Here is a 16,653-nt window from a genome sequence, read left to right as displayed (position 1 = left end):
TATCATTGTAAAACATTCATTGTCCATAAAGCAATAGTTATGAAATCTGTAGCCTTTACTTTTGACCTGAAATTGCTTATGTCCAAAAAATGGACAAAATAGGTGGGCTGGGGGAGGGAAGGGTGTGGGAACTTTATTTTTTAAACTGTAGTTTGCCTTGACTATGCTGGCTTTTGCAGAAAATATTTGTTTACTAATCTGCAGGTAGATGATGTCACTTGCTTTTATGAAAAGCTGTTTTCTCTCTCTAGTCATAACCAATCCTGCATCTCCCTTGGAACCTGCAGGAGGATCTCAGCTTCAGCATGGAACGCAGTCTCCGCACAATGGGCAGCCCATCACTTGTTCACATGTGATTGTTTCACACCAAGCCCCTCTAAGTATGGACAGGTAAGAGCACTGCTAAGTGCTTGATGATGTTCAGAGGAGAAGGGTGACCAGAGTAATAAATTATTTTCAGAGACAGCTGTTCCATCTGCATTGTTTCCTGCTTATTTTAATGTTTCCTGTGTTCAGAAAAGAACTTTATAATTTTTCACTTATCAGTAACCCATTTTTGCCAACTGATTGGGAAGAATTTTGTAGGAATACAGTACATTCTTTGCAGTATTTGGAGCAATGTGTTGTTTATTACATAAACTGAGACTTAATGGGAAGGGCTTTTTATCCCTGCTCTTTTCCATAAAATAAGCTTCATAAAACCCACTCGGGATCTGCAGCGCTAGTTTGTGATTGGGATAATGAGCACTGTGCTTTCAACCTAGATGTTTTGGTTTCTGAACTGCTGGAAATATTAGCAAGTTTTGATTGCTAACCAGAAGTCCCTCATGTGAGATACCAAGCTACTCATTTTGACTTTGTGTTTTGATGAAAAACCTCTTGTCCGCTGTAAGGAGAATTTGGGGAGGCAGATATTTCATACTGGAATCTCTCTGTAGCCATGAAGCAAGTCACTCAGACTTTGAGAAATTGTTGAAATGCTTGAAATCTTGATGCTGAAACGAGTGGAATCTGTTACATAAGTATGAGCTGTCAGTTATTTCATTTTTAGTAATGCAGAAAGCCAAATAGTGCCTTAGTCTTTTCATGTTTTATGCAGGTAGTACCAGAATATGCATGGAAAAACTTGAATGTGCGAAGGCATCACACAGTCTGTAATGGGCTGTATGCTTCAGGGTGTGACTGGCACTAATTGAAGGAGGAATTTGCCCTCTCTTGGCCCCTTCGTATGCCTGGGGGATCTTAGCCTGCTGTGGTACTGACATGAGTGCTGTTGTTGAGAGAAGTACTGTCAGTGACACTCAGCACTGAACTGCATTGGATGAGCTGCACAGAGCTGCCTCATAATTGTCTCGAGCAGCTATTAAGTGTTAATCATTCCCAGCCTTATGTGCACCTTGATATTTGTAATATAAAATGTGCCACTGACCTGTAGCATTGTAATCTGTGTGGAGGAAACCTCGGAATGGACAAACTGAAGAATGAATAAATGAGACTTAAGAGTGAATAAAAGAACAGCCATGGTGGGATGTTGAGGGACTCTGCTTTAGAGGTGCGTTGACACAGGCTAGGAAGGCAACGGCTGAAGTGCTTGGTAGCATCACTGTGTAAAGCTTAGCCCAGGCAGGTTGTGAAACCATTGGAAGGAGTACATGGCAGCATAGATCTTACACCCGAGTAAAGCCACAGGCGCCAACACCACTGCTGCTGCATCCCATGTGCTGCAGCTGTCTAGCATCAAGATATACCTGATAACATAATACACACAACAGCAGGTGGAAATGGTCTCACTCCAGCTCCCAGAAAGATTTGACTTTTGTCTGCAGAAGGATTGAGCATGTTTTAAAAGCAAGGTAGCTTTGCCTAGGTGCCTTGTGTCATGTGCTTGTATGCCTAAGAGGAGGGAGTGAAGGAGAGGAGTCTTTTTCAGTCCTAGAACAACAATTAGTCTTGTAGAAAGACTAAGACAGCTTAAGTGTCAGTGGGTCTCTTTTATGGAGCACTGGGGTCTAGCCTGAATGTGTGTCTTTGAACAGGGCTGGTGGTTAGTGTTCAGTGACCACACCTGAAATACCTGTGTTTGGAGTCAGAATACCAGTAGTTGGGGGCCACTCCTCAGACAGTGCAGGTGCTCTGTGCCTTGCGCTAGTAGTGTTGGAAGAGGGTGATTTGGAAGGCTACTAGAGATTTCCATGAAGATAAGGAGTTATGTTCTGGAGCAGGCTGGACATTCTTCAGGAAGGAAGTCTGAGAGGCATAGGAAGAGGCCATCTCCATGTGCCAAAAAGATGAGTTGGCAGGGAAGAAGGCTGGCCTGGCTGAATAGAGAGATTTGGTTGCAACTCAGGAAAAAATTGAGAATTTGTGGTCTTTGGAAGAAGGGACGAGCAGCTCAGGAGGACTACAAAGTTGTTGTGAGGCTGTGCAGAGAGAAAATTAGAAGTCTGAAGGCCAAAGCCCAAGTAGAAGTTAATCAGTCTTGTGCTATTAAAGGCAACAAATTATTAGCAAAAAAAGGGGGACTAAGAATCTTCATTCGTTATTGGATGCAAGGCACATAAAGTGGTCAAGGATAAGGAAAAGGCTGAGGTACTCAATACTTTTTTTGACTGAGTCTTTAGTAGCAGAACCAGGTGTTTGCTGGCTACCCAGTCCCCTGAGACAGAAGATAGGTCAGGGAGCAGGATGAAGTCCTCATAATCCAAGAGGAGATGGTTAGTGACCTGCTGCACCATTTAGACATACACAGTTCTATGAGGCCAGACAGCATCTACCCAAAGGTACTGAGAAGTGCTCACCAAGCCACTTTCTATCATTTACCAGCAGTCCTGGCTAACTGGGGAAGTCACATTGACTGGAGATTGGAAAGTCTACATCTACAGGAAGGGCTGGAAGGAGGATTTGGGGAACTACAGACCTTGATACCAGGGAAGGAGGCTATGGAGCAGATCATCTTGAGTGCCATCACACAGCATGTACAGGGCAACCAGGTGATCAAGACCAGTCAGCATGGGTTCATGAAGGACAGGTCTTGCTTGACTGACCCTGATCTCCATCTGTGACACAGCAACCCCCTTAGTGGATGAGGGAAAGGCAGTGGATTAAGTCTACCTAGATTTCAGTAAAGCATTTGACCCTGTTTCCCACATCCTTCTGGAGAAACTGGCTGCTCATGGCTTGAATGGGTGGACTCTTTGTTGGGTAAAAACTGGCTGGATGGCCAGGCTGACAGAGTCGTGGTGAATGGAGTCAAATCCAGTTAGTGGCCAGTCACTAGTGGTTTTCCCTAGGGCACAGTAATGGGGCCTGTTCTCTTTAGTATCTTTATTAATAATCTGGGTGAGGGAACTGAGTGCACCTTCAGTAAGTTTGCAGATGACACCGAACTGGATGGGAACATTGATCTACTTGAGGGCAGAAAGGTGCAGAGGACAGGCTGGATCAATGGGCCAAGGCCAGTTGTATGAGGTTCAACAGGGCCAAGTGCCAGGTCCTGCACTTGGGTCACAACAACCCCAGGCAAAGCTACAGGCCTGGGGCAGAGTGGCAGGAAAAGCGCCCAACAGAGCAAGACCTGGGGGTGTTGATCAACAGCCAGCTGAACATGAGCCAGCAGTGTGCACAGGTGGCTAAGAAGGCCAGCAGCATCCTGGCCTGTATTAGAATACTACTACTGTGTGACAAAGAGGACCAGGGAAGTGATTGTCCCCCTGTACTCAGCACAGGGGGGGTCACAACTTGAGTGTTGTGTTCAGTTTTGCTACAGGAAAGACATTGAGGCCCTGGTGCCTGTCCAGAGAAGGGCAACAAAGCTGGTCTAGAGACCAGGTCTTCCAAGGAGCAGGTGAGGGAACTGGGTTTGTTTAGTGTGGCAGTTTAGGCTGGGTGCCCCCTGCCACTGCTGCATGACACACGCCTCTGATGTCCTGGGTGCTCGCCCAATAGGGGTGGACACAGGAAACGGCGTGTTTCTACCCATAAATTCTGCGCCCTATAAAGCCATCTGCAGAGTCATTTTCTTTCTCTTTCTTCCCTCTCTGCTCCCATGGGAGATGTCCTCTCTTATCGGGTAATGCTGGGCGGGGGGGGGGTATCTCAGGCCTCTTAGGCCTGTCTAGGCCTAATGCCAGGAGGAGAATGGAGGGGTGGGCAGTCTCAGACCTGGCCAGCCTGAGACTTGCCTAGCAGTGGGAGGGGGGGGAAGGAAGAGCCCTGAGGGATTGGGAAGACCCTCAGGTGGGAGGAAGGGAGGATTGGGAAGCTTTTGGGAATTCTGTGAGGGGGTTCTGTATGCCTTAGGATGTTCTTTTCCACTATGCTTTGTAGTTTGTAGTTTTCTGTAGTTTCACCAATTGCTTTTCCATTTAAACTTTTTCCATCACTCTCCAATCCGTTTGCGTGTGTCATTCTTTTGTCCCTTTCGGGGCAAGAGATGTTCTGGCTGGCCTCAAACCAGCACAGATTTTGTCTGGAGAAAAGGAGACTGAGGGGAGACCTTCTTGCTCTCTGCAACTACCTGAAAGGAGGTTGTAGCAAGGTGGGTGTTGCTTTTTCCCTAGTTATAAATGACAGGATGAGAGGAAATTGCCTCAAGTGTCACCAGGGGGAGGTTTAGACTGCCCAGGGAATAGGCTGCCCAGGGAAGTGGTTGAATCACCATCTCAGGAGGTGTTTATAAAAGGTGCTTAGATGTGGTGCTAAGAGACATGATTTAGCACCAGACTTGGTAGAATTAAGTAAAGGTTGGACTTGCTCTTAAAGGTCTTTTCCAACCAAAATGATTCTGTGATAGGAAGTTGCCTGACTGCTTACTGTGCTAAGCCTTCATCCTGTTCCTCCCCATCATGTCATGTGTCAGCTCTGTGACTGAGGTTCAGTCACAACTGAGAAAAACAAAAATCCTGGCAGAATGAAGGCAGCTGATTTCACCACTACACCGTTCTCTGCTGCGGCTTTTGATCAGCAATGCAGGTCATGGACTGGAACTTGATTAGCTTTCCAAGGCAATTGATCTTCATAAACCCTAAGGAAAACGCTGTGATCTGCTGCATTATTTCCTGAATATCTACTGTCAACAACCATTAGTTTTATTAATAAACATTTGTTGCAGATGATAGATTGGCACTGTCATCTATCCCAATTAATAGTTTGTCAAAATTTTTATTGGTGTTCCTGCTCCTGTGTTTTAAACAGATGAACATTAATCGATTTTCCTTAGGCTTCAAGCTTCTTCACTTTGCATCATGAAAAGAAACCCAGATAAATTTGCTTGTGAACTGAGGTGGTTTACCATCTAGTCCCTCAAGGTTTTCAAACAGATCTTACATGAATTCTTGGTTCATAGAAACCATTTCTATTTCATAGTTGACTTAGAATTATGCATCTGAATATGAACATCATTTTTGTGGTATGTAGTTTTAAGTGGTGCTGCAAAGATTCTGATTTTGTCACCTACCCTTGCTCTGAGTGTCTTCTCCACGAGTACATTCAGTTAAACAATTTAATGCTTGAATGCTAATGAAAAACTTTGAATTGTTATTAGGAGAGGAGAGGCAGGGAGTGACTTTATATCTGTGGTGTTTGTGGTGAGAAGACTCACAATTAAGTGAAGATTTCTCATCCAGGTGTGGCATGATAGAAAGAGCAACATTAAATATATTTTAAACCGGACTTTTCCATTTCTGTAGTGAAGTATCTAAAAACGCCAAGAAAACTGGTAGGTCATGGATATGATAATATTATTAATGGCATGTTAACTTCTGGGTAGATTCTGGGTTTGGGGTGTTTTGGGTTTTTTTCCAACAAATGGAAAAATGAACTTGAAACAATTGTTTGAAAATAAGATACAATGTTAAAGGACTTTCAGAGTTTTCACAGACTATAAGAGATTCTGACAAGAATTTTTTTCCAGATTCTGATTTTTTTTTTGTTCTTGCTTTACTGGAGTGTTCTTCTCTGGAGACATCCAAAACCTGCCTGGGTGTGTGCCTGTGTGATGTAGTTTGGATTGCACCACACAACAATTTGAAAAGTTACCCCGAGGAGTAAATTTACCACACTTACTCAGAATTTGGAAGTAAAATGAAATTTTACAAAGGTAGACTAAATATAAAAGTATAAAAGGCAATAAACATACACAAAATATATTTATATATATTTACAGTTCAACAGCAACACAACACCCCCTTGTAGAAACAGTCCAGCTCTCTCTCTCCCCTCCTGTACAGACCCACACTCCGCTGGATATAAAAGTCCAGAGGGCTGTGTGTAGCTAAGTTATCTTTATCCTGTGCTGTATCTTACCAAACTCAAACGGAAAATCAGCCAGCCAAGCAAGCAAGGTCAAAGGCAGAGACAGAGAAGCAAGAAGCCAGGCATGGGAGAGCCAAGAGAGAAAGAAAACAAGCTTGTGCTGCAAAATATAAGAAATTCTGCAGACCAATTGGATGATTAAGATAAACTTATCTTTCATTATTCTGTCCAGCCCCTCGACTTGAATCTTCTGGAAAACCTCATTTACAATTAAGCATAGCCCTACCACTGTAACACTGTGTGACCTGCTCTAAGTGATGCTGCTCTGGCAGGGAGGCTGGACTCAGCCCTGACATTCTGTGTGTGTCTCTGTGTGTGTACCAAACAGCAGAATGCTGGAAGAAGCACAGTGATAGGAGCTGGGTAACAAGTACAGCTGCCTAATCCATCTCCCACTTGCAGATTTTTGCATGTTCTCCACTTTCTAATTCTCTGCCCAAGTCAGATCCTGTGTGCTATTCTCAGAAAGTTATTTCAGTACAGTGGTTTATGTTGACAATATTTTCCTTGTGCTAATTCTCTTGTAATTCCGTTGTTTCTTTATTTTTTCTGCTGCATTCTATAAATGCCTGCAATGGGTGTCAGTGAGAGCAGTTCACTTCATCTGTATGCTTCTGCCCTGTACAAAGGGAGCTGGTTAGCTGGGTAGATGAGAAAATTTTTGTAGAAATACACAGTTTGTAGAAATACACAGTCAGACAAGGTGATTGCCTCAGTATCTTCTGGAAAAGAATGTTACTAGGTTCAAATTCTTATGTAAGTGTTCCTTGCTCAGTCTATGGGATAGCCCACTTGAAATTTGCTTTAGCACAACCTGCCCTTCTCTAACCATCCAGCTCCTTCATTGCTGGCTGATTTCAGTGCTGTTGTCTGAGTGGATTTAAAATAAATACTGCTTTATTTAAATCATCCCAAGGGTTGGGGTTGGTTTTGTTGTTAGTATCTGTCTGTGATACCTCTGCTAAAATCATGTCAATAGATGAGGCAGCTGGCATTGCCTGTCAGATCAGGAATAGCAGCTGTGGGGATATTTTGGCACAAAGGCTTAGCAGATTGGTTTGGGGTTGTTGTTTTTTCCTTAATCAGTGTCAATTGGTCTGTGACTCCCTGGAAAGAGGTTGGAACCAGCTGGGAGTTGGTCTCTTCTCCATATTATCAGGTGATAGAGTGAGAGGAAATGGCCTGAAATTGCACCAGGAAAAGTTTAGATTGGAGATTAACTAAAAAATATTTTCTGCAAGAGTGGTCAGGCATTGGAACAGTCTGCCCAGGGAGGTGTTCAAGAAATGTGTGGACATGGCACTTGGGGACATGTTTCAATGGCCACGGTGGTGTTAGGTCAATGACTTGACTCAATGATCTTAGAGGTTTTTTCCAACCAAAACAGTTCTGTGATTCTGTGAATTCCAATGGGGGATCAGAAACAAACATACCAAATTCTGGTCTTCTTTCTTTCTTTCTTTCTTCTTCACTATCCTCAAATTCTTTACAGATTATGTGTACACAGATCTTTGGCTAAAATTATTTACATCAGATGTATTTTCAGTAGCTCTTAACTTCTTGGTTGTTCCAGTTCCTTCAATTAAATTAGCAGTTCTTCTCTCAACTTCTGGTCAATCTTGTTAATGTGTCCAGATCAAAATGCAAAGCTGCCCAGATGCTTTTTAGCTGCCATGAAGCTGTCCTTCAGATGCTTACAAGACTGCTGTATTTGGAAATGCAGTCTGAACTGAGAACTCAGGCAATTTTTTTAAATTATATAGGTGTCTTGCTACAAGTACACTTACAGAATATGTTAGATTGTCAAAATCATGCAGTTCCATTTGCCTGAAAAGGATATTCTCCAGTGATGCATTGGACACTGAGGCATGACTAAGATAACATTACATAAGCTGTAGCAGGTCTAAACCCCATTACTTTGTTGTGTTCTTTGCTTTAATGGCCTGTAGCAGTCACTTAGGGGAGAGTGTAAAGGTAAAAAAGGGTAAGTGCCAGGATATCCTCTGGTCAGTGAAGGGTTAAGTAAGCATTGTGTTCCACAGGCTCAAGTACTCCATAAGCTGCTAATTACCAGAAGCTGGAGGGCAGACCAATCTCCTAGGAATTTGCCTAATCTCCTTTTGAGTTTATGGCCTCTAAAATCTCCAGTGGAACTTAATTCCACAGTTCCATTTCCCCCTTTGTTTATTCTAAATTTGTCCCCCTAGTAATAGCATAAAATATAGAAGATTTTATAGCATAACATTTGGGTTTATAGTCATGGTTTCTTCTTCTGTACCATCTTTGTGGTTGTGTAGTCTCCTCTGCCTCAAAAGACATCATCCAAGTGAATCCTGGTATAACTCAGTATGTAATGCTGCTTCCATGTGTGATGGAAAATAAATATGAAGAACTATTTATCTATGAAGTCAATTGATGAGGTGGATAGAAAACAATATGTTTGCAGAAGCAAGAGGCTTCTCCATTGTACCAATACTTGTGGAAGTACTATGCTGTTTAATTGATATGAATGAGTAGGTGCTCTCCTTTCACCTCTTTCCTAACCCATACATCAAACTTGACATGTAATCCCAGCTCAGGTGAGGTTACTGGCAGTAGATAGGGATAAAATAAATAATAGGATACCCTATAGTGAATGATAACCTAATAAATACACATTGTGGTTCAGGTTTTATTAGTAATAAGGCATTTCACAGATTCTGCTTCTCATCTTACAGATACAGATCTCTGGCACAAAAGGGTGACTTGTGACCTCTACCAAGCAGCCAGTAGGGGTTTTATGTCTTTTCTCAAACTCAGTGCAGTGAAACAAATTTTCCTCTTTGAAATGTGCTCAGTATATCCACAGATGAAGAGAGTGCCTTTCTGAAAAGGAACTCTGGTGATGGTTTGAAAAACTAGGAAGGGCTTGATGTGAAAGTCACTGTGTCGTTCTCACAGGAATCTAGGGTTTGGACAGAGCATTGCCACCTTCAAAAGAGCAATAATTACTTTCTGTCTCTTGGGAAGCACTGTAAAACAATTTCTATAATTGTGAAGAGTTGCACACCTAAGAAACGAGCAAGTGAAACCATAAGCCAGTAACAAGCAGGGGTTTTAAGATGAGTAAATGTACCATCAGGAGAAACCAAGGCACCTGCTCAGAAATGGCCTGACGAAACTGATAGCCTAGTTTCGATCTAGGAAATTTGTCCTGGGGCCTGTGTGGCCGAAGCATTTCCAAACAACCTGAACTGTTGTGATGTGATCTGAGTAGGGAATGGGTACCAAGGTTCTAAGTGTTGAGGGGCTTAAGGAGCACCTGTGAAAGATCACATGGGGTTTGAGTGTCATTTAAGTATTTGCTCTTTCTCCATTTCTGTTATCCTGTTCACTAAAGTAGCACCTTAGTTTGTCCCGTCCTCTGGCAAGAAAATGCAGTCTACCTGCAAAGATGGCAGGATTTGACAATGCAGCACCTAATAACAGGGTTGGGAGTGAGGGACATGACTGTGAGATGTGACCAAGTATCTTCTCAGGAGGGTGTGTGTAAAGGGAGAGGGCATCTGTGCTTCTACTGCTCCTCATTGGGGAAAGTGTACAACAGCTGGCTCTCAAGATATCTGTCAAGTGGGAAATGGAAAAAGTGCAGACTGACAAGAGGGATACTGGGAGGTGTTTCTTTTGGCTTGAGCTTGATCAACAGGATGAATACAGTTGGGTAGTGCCTTGGAAATAAGCCCTAAGAACTTGTAGGAGAGGAGGAACTGAAGGGAGAACTGCATTGGTAAGGGTGGCAAGTAAAGGAGGCTCCTCCAAAACCAGAGGCAGGAAGTGATCCAAGAAATAACAAAAATTACAATGATCTTCTCTAAGGTCCATTACATTTAATTGGCAATAAGAGGAAGGGTATGGCAAGGAGTGTGAGAGCTGAAAAACATGTTAGAGGCTGCAGAATGTATTAGGAGGATGGCTGAAGTTAGCAGTGATGGTGCTGCAGGGGTTTTCTTAACTGCTTTCCTTTGCAGTCACTTCTCAGAACTGCAGTGCTCACAAACCTCTCTGTAGTTCTGGGTATTGCGTAGCCAATTATAACAACCCATCCTGTGTGTTTGAGTCTTTGTACTGGATAACAGAATCTCAGGATTAATGCAGGCTTTTCTTTATTTGTGATACTGCTTTGAGGAGCAGTAAGTCTCTGTTCTAGATGAAGTGTGTGAGGAAATACCTATGTTTCTCTTTCAGCAATCTCAATCCAGAGAAAAATGGGAATGAAAATGGAATGTCTATGCAGAATGATAGCTTTGAAGAGATCATAAACCTACCTATTGGTTCTAAACCATCCCGGGTGGATGCCATGAACAATGATGGAAGCAATAGTTCTGAGATTCCTTTGAATCCAATTCTAGCCTTTGAAGACAAGGGGACTCTTTTGCCTCAGGTAGATAGTGTTCAAACACATCAAACAGCTGGTAAGTTTGCCGTGGTTCATTAACACTTGTGTTGTAATTGACAATGGGAGGCCAAGAAGGCCAGTGGGGATCCTGGGGTGTATTAAGAAGAGTGTGTCCAGCAGAGCCAGGGAGGTTCTCCTCCCCCTCTACTCTGCCCTGGTGAGACCTCATCTTGAGTACTGCATTGAGTTTTGGGGTCCCCTGTTTAGGAGGGACAGGGACCTGCTGGAGAGGGTCCAGGAGAGGGCTATGAGGATGAGTAGGGGACTGGAGCACATGCCTTATGAGGAGAGGCTGAGGGACCTGGGGCTTTTTAGTCTGGAAAAGAGAAGACTTAGAGGGGATTTAATAAATGTTTATAAGTATCTGAGGGCTGGGTGTCAGGAGGAAGGGGACAGGCTCTTCTCACTTGCTCCTTGTGACAGGACAAGGAGCAATGGATGTAAGCTCAACACAAGGGGGAACTTCTTTACTGTAAGGGTCACAGACCACTGGAACAGGCTCCCCAGAGAGGTTGTGGAGTCTCCTTCTCTGGAGACTTTCAAGGCCTGTCTGGATGCTTTCTTCTGTTACCTGAGCTAGATTGTATGGTCCTGCTCTGGCAGGGGGGTTGGACTCGATGATCTATTTGGGTCCCTTCCAACCCCTGACATCCTGTGATCCGATCCTGGGACAGAGGCCCTAGAGCTTTTAATTGATATTCACTGATTAATTTGAGCATTTTTAACCCCCATATTATTTGAGGAAAGGAGTACATCTCCCTTTGTGAAGCTATGTATGCCAAGTACATAGAGGTGCTGTACAAATTATGGTGAGGCCTTATCTCTTTTTGGAGGGGGGGTCTATCAGTTATGCTCATTTGAAGTTGCTTGAAAATGTTTGCCCTGTGCTTTCAGACAGCAATTATAAGTAACAACTACTGTTGCTAGCTTGTGATCAGCAATCATATTTCAGTTCTGCAAGTGTTATATCTACTATGTGCATGCAGAAGGGGAGTTGGTAACTCCCTCCTGTGTACAATTCTGGATAGACTTCCCTCATGAAGCTCTTGTTGACATTAATACTGAGGGACGGTTTGCAGCACACTGCTTTTTTCTGAACTACACCACAAATTTTACAAGTTGTTATGTAAACAAATACTAATTTTGTACATTAAATTGGACTTCCCCTCCCCCCCATGTTTCCCATAGTAAAATGTAAGGAAAATCATCTTACAATAAAATAATTGCACTAATGAACAGCTTTTTGAAGTAAGCATTGTCATTCTTTGCTGACTTGTCATTTTTGATGCCTTCTGTTGTAGAAGTGATCTGATTCTTCTGAAGAACCAAAGGTGATGTGAGCATCTCTGCAGTCAGTGGAATTTCTTCCATGCTATGAAGGAGTTTTATTTTTTTCTCTGCAGTTTTTTAAAGATTTCTTGAGTATCTTTTTTGGAAGAACTTTAGTAAAACCAGCAGAAGAAATGATGGGAATAGACTTGGATCACATTTCTAATAGCTTTCATCACTAGAAAAATCATGCTTCACGTGCATTACTTAATATGGCTTTTTCCAACAAGCTTTTTTCTGTTAGCAAATGGATATTTCTGCATTCCTTAAGACAGAAGACACTGGAATCTGAAAGCAATGAGCTGATTTGGGTGGTGGGACTGATTCTTTTTTTTTTTTTTTGAAAAGGTGGATGTTGTTTTAAAAGGCATAATTGCAAAATTGGCAAAGAATCTTTTACACTTTGTGGTTCTAATACTTGAAATATAAATACCTCATTGCTCTAGGAGTAGAGCTAATGGGGTTTTCATTTAAACCTGTTGGTTTAAATATTATTGCAGAGAACTCTAATTATGGGGGCAAAGTATAGGCTTCTGTATTAGGTTCTTGTAAATGTAATTCCTACAGGGACATTCTGTAAATTGAGATGTCACTATGATCTTCTCTCACTTTCTCTAAAAACACAACCCAGGGCAGGTTTTGAAATGTGAAAATTTGAAAGCATTATTTTTTCATGGACAAGAGGAAAACCTACTGTTCTCCTAGATGATGTATTTATGAATTTTGTTCAGTACAGAAATAAATTCTTTAAATGAATAAATTAGACAAATGTGGTAAAATGCTACTGCAAACTTCATTTTTTTCTAGTTGATCCATCCACAGTCACAATACTATAAAAGATGTGTCCACCTCGGCACACACATGTGCAAGGAAACAACTTGTTCTGAGTCCTGTTAATTGCTGCTGTTCCAAATGACGGAAGATTTTGCCTTATCAGACTAGTGAAGACTGTGTGAAACCTGAAATATTTGATTTTGGGATGATGAAGCAGGTTTTTTTGAGGTTTTGTTTGGGTGGTTTATTTTTTGGTCTTTGTTTTTTTTTTTTTGGCTTTGCTCGTTTCAGAGCAAGTGGCAAACGATCGTTGTTTGCGCTTTTCACGTAGTGCGTGACGTTCATCAAGCCACACAGCTTGAGTGGTAAGAGGAGCAATGGAGGCTGCTCTCTCTTTAGTTTGATGCTGATTTCTACTGTGGTTTTTCCATCCCTCACTTTTGGTTGCTGTTGGGCAGAACTGTAAAAACGTGCACCTTTTTGTGCTTCGATAAACAATGCTGTTGCAAGGGAGAGCTCACTCTAGCTGACGCTGAAGTCAGTGAGCACATCCTTGGGTAGTGGAAGTGAAGGTTGATGGGGTTTAAGTTCGTGCTACCAGAGAACGTACTAGAGAGCAGAGATTCCTGCACTTGCTTTTAGTGAGCACTGAGCTAGGCCTCTAGGAAGCTGTGCAGAAAGTCTGTGCTAGCTGAAGAAACCCTCTAAAACAAAAGCTGAAGAATTCTTGAAGAAATTGCTTTTTGCTGCTGCCAAGTGGTCATCTTATACAGCAGATGGGATAAAAGCAATGGAAATGCAATGCAAAAGAGACTTCACCTGCCAGAATATATATGGAAGGGAAACAACAGCCATTCAGTCAGAATGCTTCCAATAGTAGCTTGTGACACAGTAAAATGAATTGGGTTCTTTTTTTTTGCTTTCTTTAGCTTTTCATGTACATAGCCACAATATTTTGAAGTGTCCAAAATATGTAGTTTTTCCTTAAATCTATATACAGCATGTAAGTATCAAATAAAACTTGTTTGAAATATTTACTTCTATTTACATTTTCATTTTCTTGCACAGTTGAAACAGGAGTCACTTTGTGATGGACTGTTCTGGCTACTCATAGTCTGCTTAAGACTTTTCTTCAGGTTTCCTTTCATCTCTTTACTACAAAAAATCAGTACAAGGTCACCTTACAGGTAGAAACAGAGCAAATAAAGAGCCGGTAAGATTTAGATTACATTTTAAGTTTGAGGGGGGTTGGACTAGATGACCTTCAGAGGTCCCTTCCAACCCAGACCATTCTATGATTCATTTAGACTCAGGTTTAAATTATGTTGATCTTGATCTGTTTAGGCTCTGTGAGAGTCTGTGAGACTCCAGAATGTTTGCTTTGCTGTTTCCAGCACAGGGATAAAGAGCCTGATGATTTTTTTACATATGGTGGCTTTTTTTTTTTTTTAACAGGACAGCAGTAAAACCGATTTATAATTTTATTAATTCCAGGTTTGCTTCAAATGATAAAGAAAATTTCCTCCATTCCAAGGGCTTGACAAACTAAAAGCTAGAGAATTGGGAATAGAATTATTAAGGTGTGAGAATCCAAAGAAAAGAAAAAAGAAAACTGATTGAAATTTTAAGTCTTGGTTTAACCCCTTTTTTTTGAAGTGCAGGGAAAAATAGTTTCTATTGTTGAATGTTGTGGTTCTTGATAATGTAATATGGTATCAAATGTAGGTCAGGTCTTTTGCCTGCTATAGCAACTGTTTTTGTTGTTCGTAACTGATTTAGATTTACTGATTTGGAACTAGCAATTGTAGAAGCCAGAGAGCTAGTCTGAAGGTATGGAGTAGGAACCTTTCACAGCAGCTACACGGTGTCCTTCGGGAAGACTCAGCTCCTTGCTTTTCTCTTAATAGCACAACTGAAGTACTTAGGGGAGAGCCATTCAGTGAGTTTAGCTCAGTATATCACCATTACTGGGTTGGTCACCCTTAGCTGGTTTCATGTCTCTCATTCCTGCTGAAGAGTGCTTTGTTATTTTTCTTCTTGCTAGGACCTCAATGTGTATTTTGCAATTAAATAGCTAAGGCAAACAGAGAGCTTTAAATGCCGCTACTTAATATTGCATGGATTTTATTTTTAGAAAATTATCTGGAGTCACCAAAGGAGGTGGTCTGAAGTTTTCCTAGCTCTGCCATTCAGCTCTTTGTAGTCCTCTGTTCTAATAAGCCAAACTGTCCACAGCTTAGCATATCTTTCACATGAGATTTCAAAAGAAAATTCCTGTCACACGTGAGTATTGCAAATGTGGCACTGCTTTACCTGAAGCCTGTCTGCCCTGTTCTTTAATAGGCCTTTTTACTGCACTGCAGAGACGCTTTTGAGTATGTTTTTGGTTGGGTTTATCATTAGCAGAAATGCATCCCCCAAGCACCCAAACTAAGCTTAGGGATTCAGGCCACAGTAATATGCAATGTTGAGCTCTTTGTTATAACAGTTTATTTTTAATTTTTTTTTATCTCACTTTTATTCCATGTTTGTAGTCAGTAGCAACTCTAAAGCTCTACATGCATGTAACAGTTACACCATGGTCAGAATCACCTCAAAAGACAGGAAACTTCTAAAATTATTTCAGAAGGAACTGTGCTGCCTGGGAGCAGATGTGTGCCACATGAGTAGTTCCAAAACTCCAGTATTCCAGGTCAACATGAAGCTCCAGCCAGATTCTTGTATTTAAAAACAAGTGTACTGATCAAAGGTGGACTTGGAGTGCTAATAGATGATGATTACTATTACTGTTATTAGATTACTATTCTCTTACAAATTAAAACATATTAAAAAGACAGTGCCCCATAATTTCAAGGCTCTGTGCTACAGTTTTTTCCTTGAAAAATTATGTTTTCATTGGCTGAAAGGTCTATGAGACACTCTCCCTCTGAAGGGAAGGCTTCAGTATCCTGGATACATGTCAGAAAATTAGTCAGATTTAAAAATACTACTACATTTTTTAAACTCATTTTCAAATGAAATATATGAAAACGTAAGATCATTTCCTAATTCTGACAGCTTTTATCACTTTTTCCCTGTTGCAAGTACCTTTGGAGGTACAAATTTATCATCTGCAGAACACAGATATCTGTATCAGAACGCACAGCACCCAAATCTTTCGTGGTAGCTCCTATATTCTGAACATGCTCTGTGCCACATTTACCTGCATCTGTGTGACTTTGCTCTTCTGATGGAGAGTTGTGCCTACAGCATAGGCAAGGATCAGCCTTAAGGCTTCCCCTGTTCTTGTTTCTTGCAAATTTCTTGCAGTTTTTCAGAGTTGTCCCTCAGTAGTTACTTACTGTAGTGACCAGTTAGTAGCTTGCTATCTCTATACTATGTGTAATTCAGTTATTCTCTAAAGTCCCTAGAAGGTGCTCTGAAATAAGGGACATGGAACAGAAACAAAGATGAATGCAGAGGAACCTGAGTGCTTGAGAGATGCCTGTTCAACAGAATCAGCCTGTTATGTGCATAAAACCTTATGAGCACAGCACTGTGTTTTTGAAGGGGGTGGTGGGTGTGAGGAAACCCAAAACAAACAATGGAAGATTACCCAAGCATCCCAGGTGTTCTCCAAACAGTTGTAAGGAGTATAGCTGTAGTCCTCAAGCACACTTAAGCAGGCAGCCAAAGCATTCAAGGGACTGTCTTTTGATCTGCTCTGGTTCTTGTTATTGAAACTCTCATTTTGTGAGATGAAACTGCATGTAGCAGAAAAATTTTAACTACAGGTGCCAGTGAAACGAATTGTCTTCTCTGAA

The 16,653-nt window shown here is 41.7% G+C and overlaps 1 protein-coding gene across 1 annotated transcript in view; it reads left to right on the top strand.

Annotated features, from left to right (window-relative positions):
- MAP7 (microtubule associated protein 7) overlaps positions 1–10,786 on the top strand; it is a 105,053-nt gene extending 94,267 nt beyond the window's left edge. The window contains exons 18-19 of the mRNA XM_054393466.1: positions 252–390; positions 10,537–10,786. Coding sequence (XP_054249441.1) covers positions 252–390; positions 10,537–10,786 — 389 coding nt within the window. The remainder of the gene's footprint in view (positions 1–251; positions 391–10,536) is intronic.
- Positions 10,787–16,653: the final 5,867 nt, after the last annotated feature.

Source organism: Indicator indicator, chromosome 2, assembly GCF_027791375.1.
Source record: "Indicator indicator isolate 239-I01 chromosome 2, UM_Iind_1.1, whole genome shotgun sequence".
NCBI classification, from domain to species: domain Eukaryota; kingdom Metazoa; phylum Chordata; class Aves; order Piciformes; family Indicatoridae; genus Indicator; species Indicator indicator.
The sequence above is the reverse complement of the archived record's forward strand: the minus strand, read 5'-3'. Positions and strand labels throughout refer to the sequence as shown.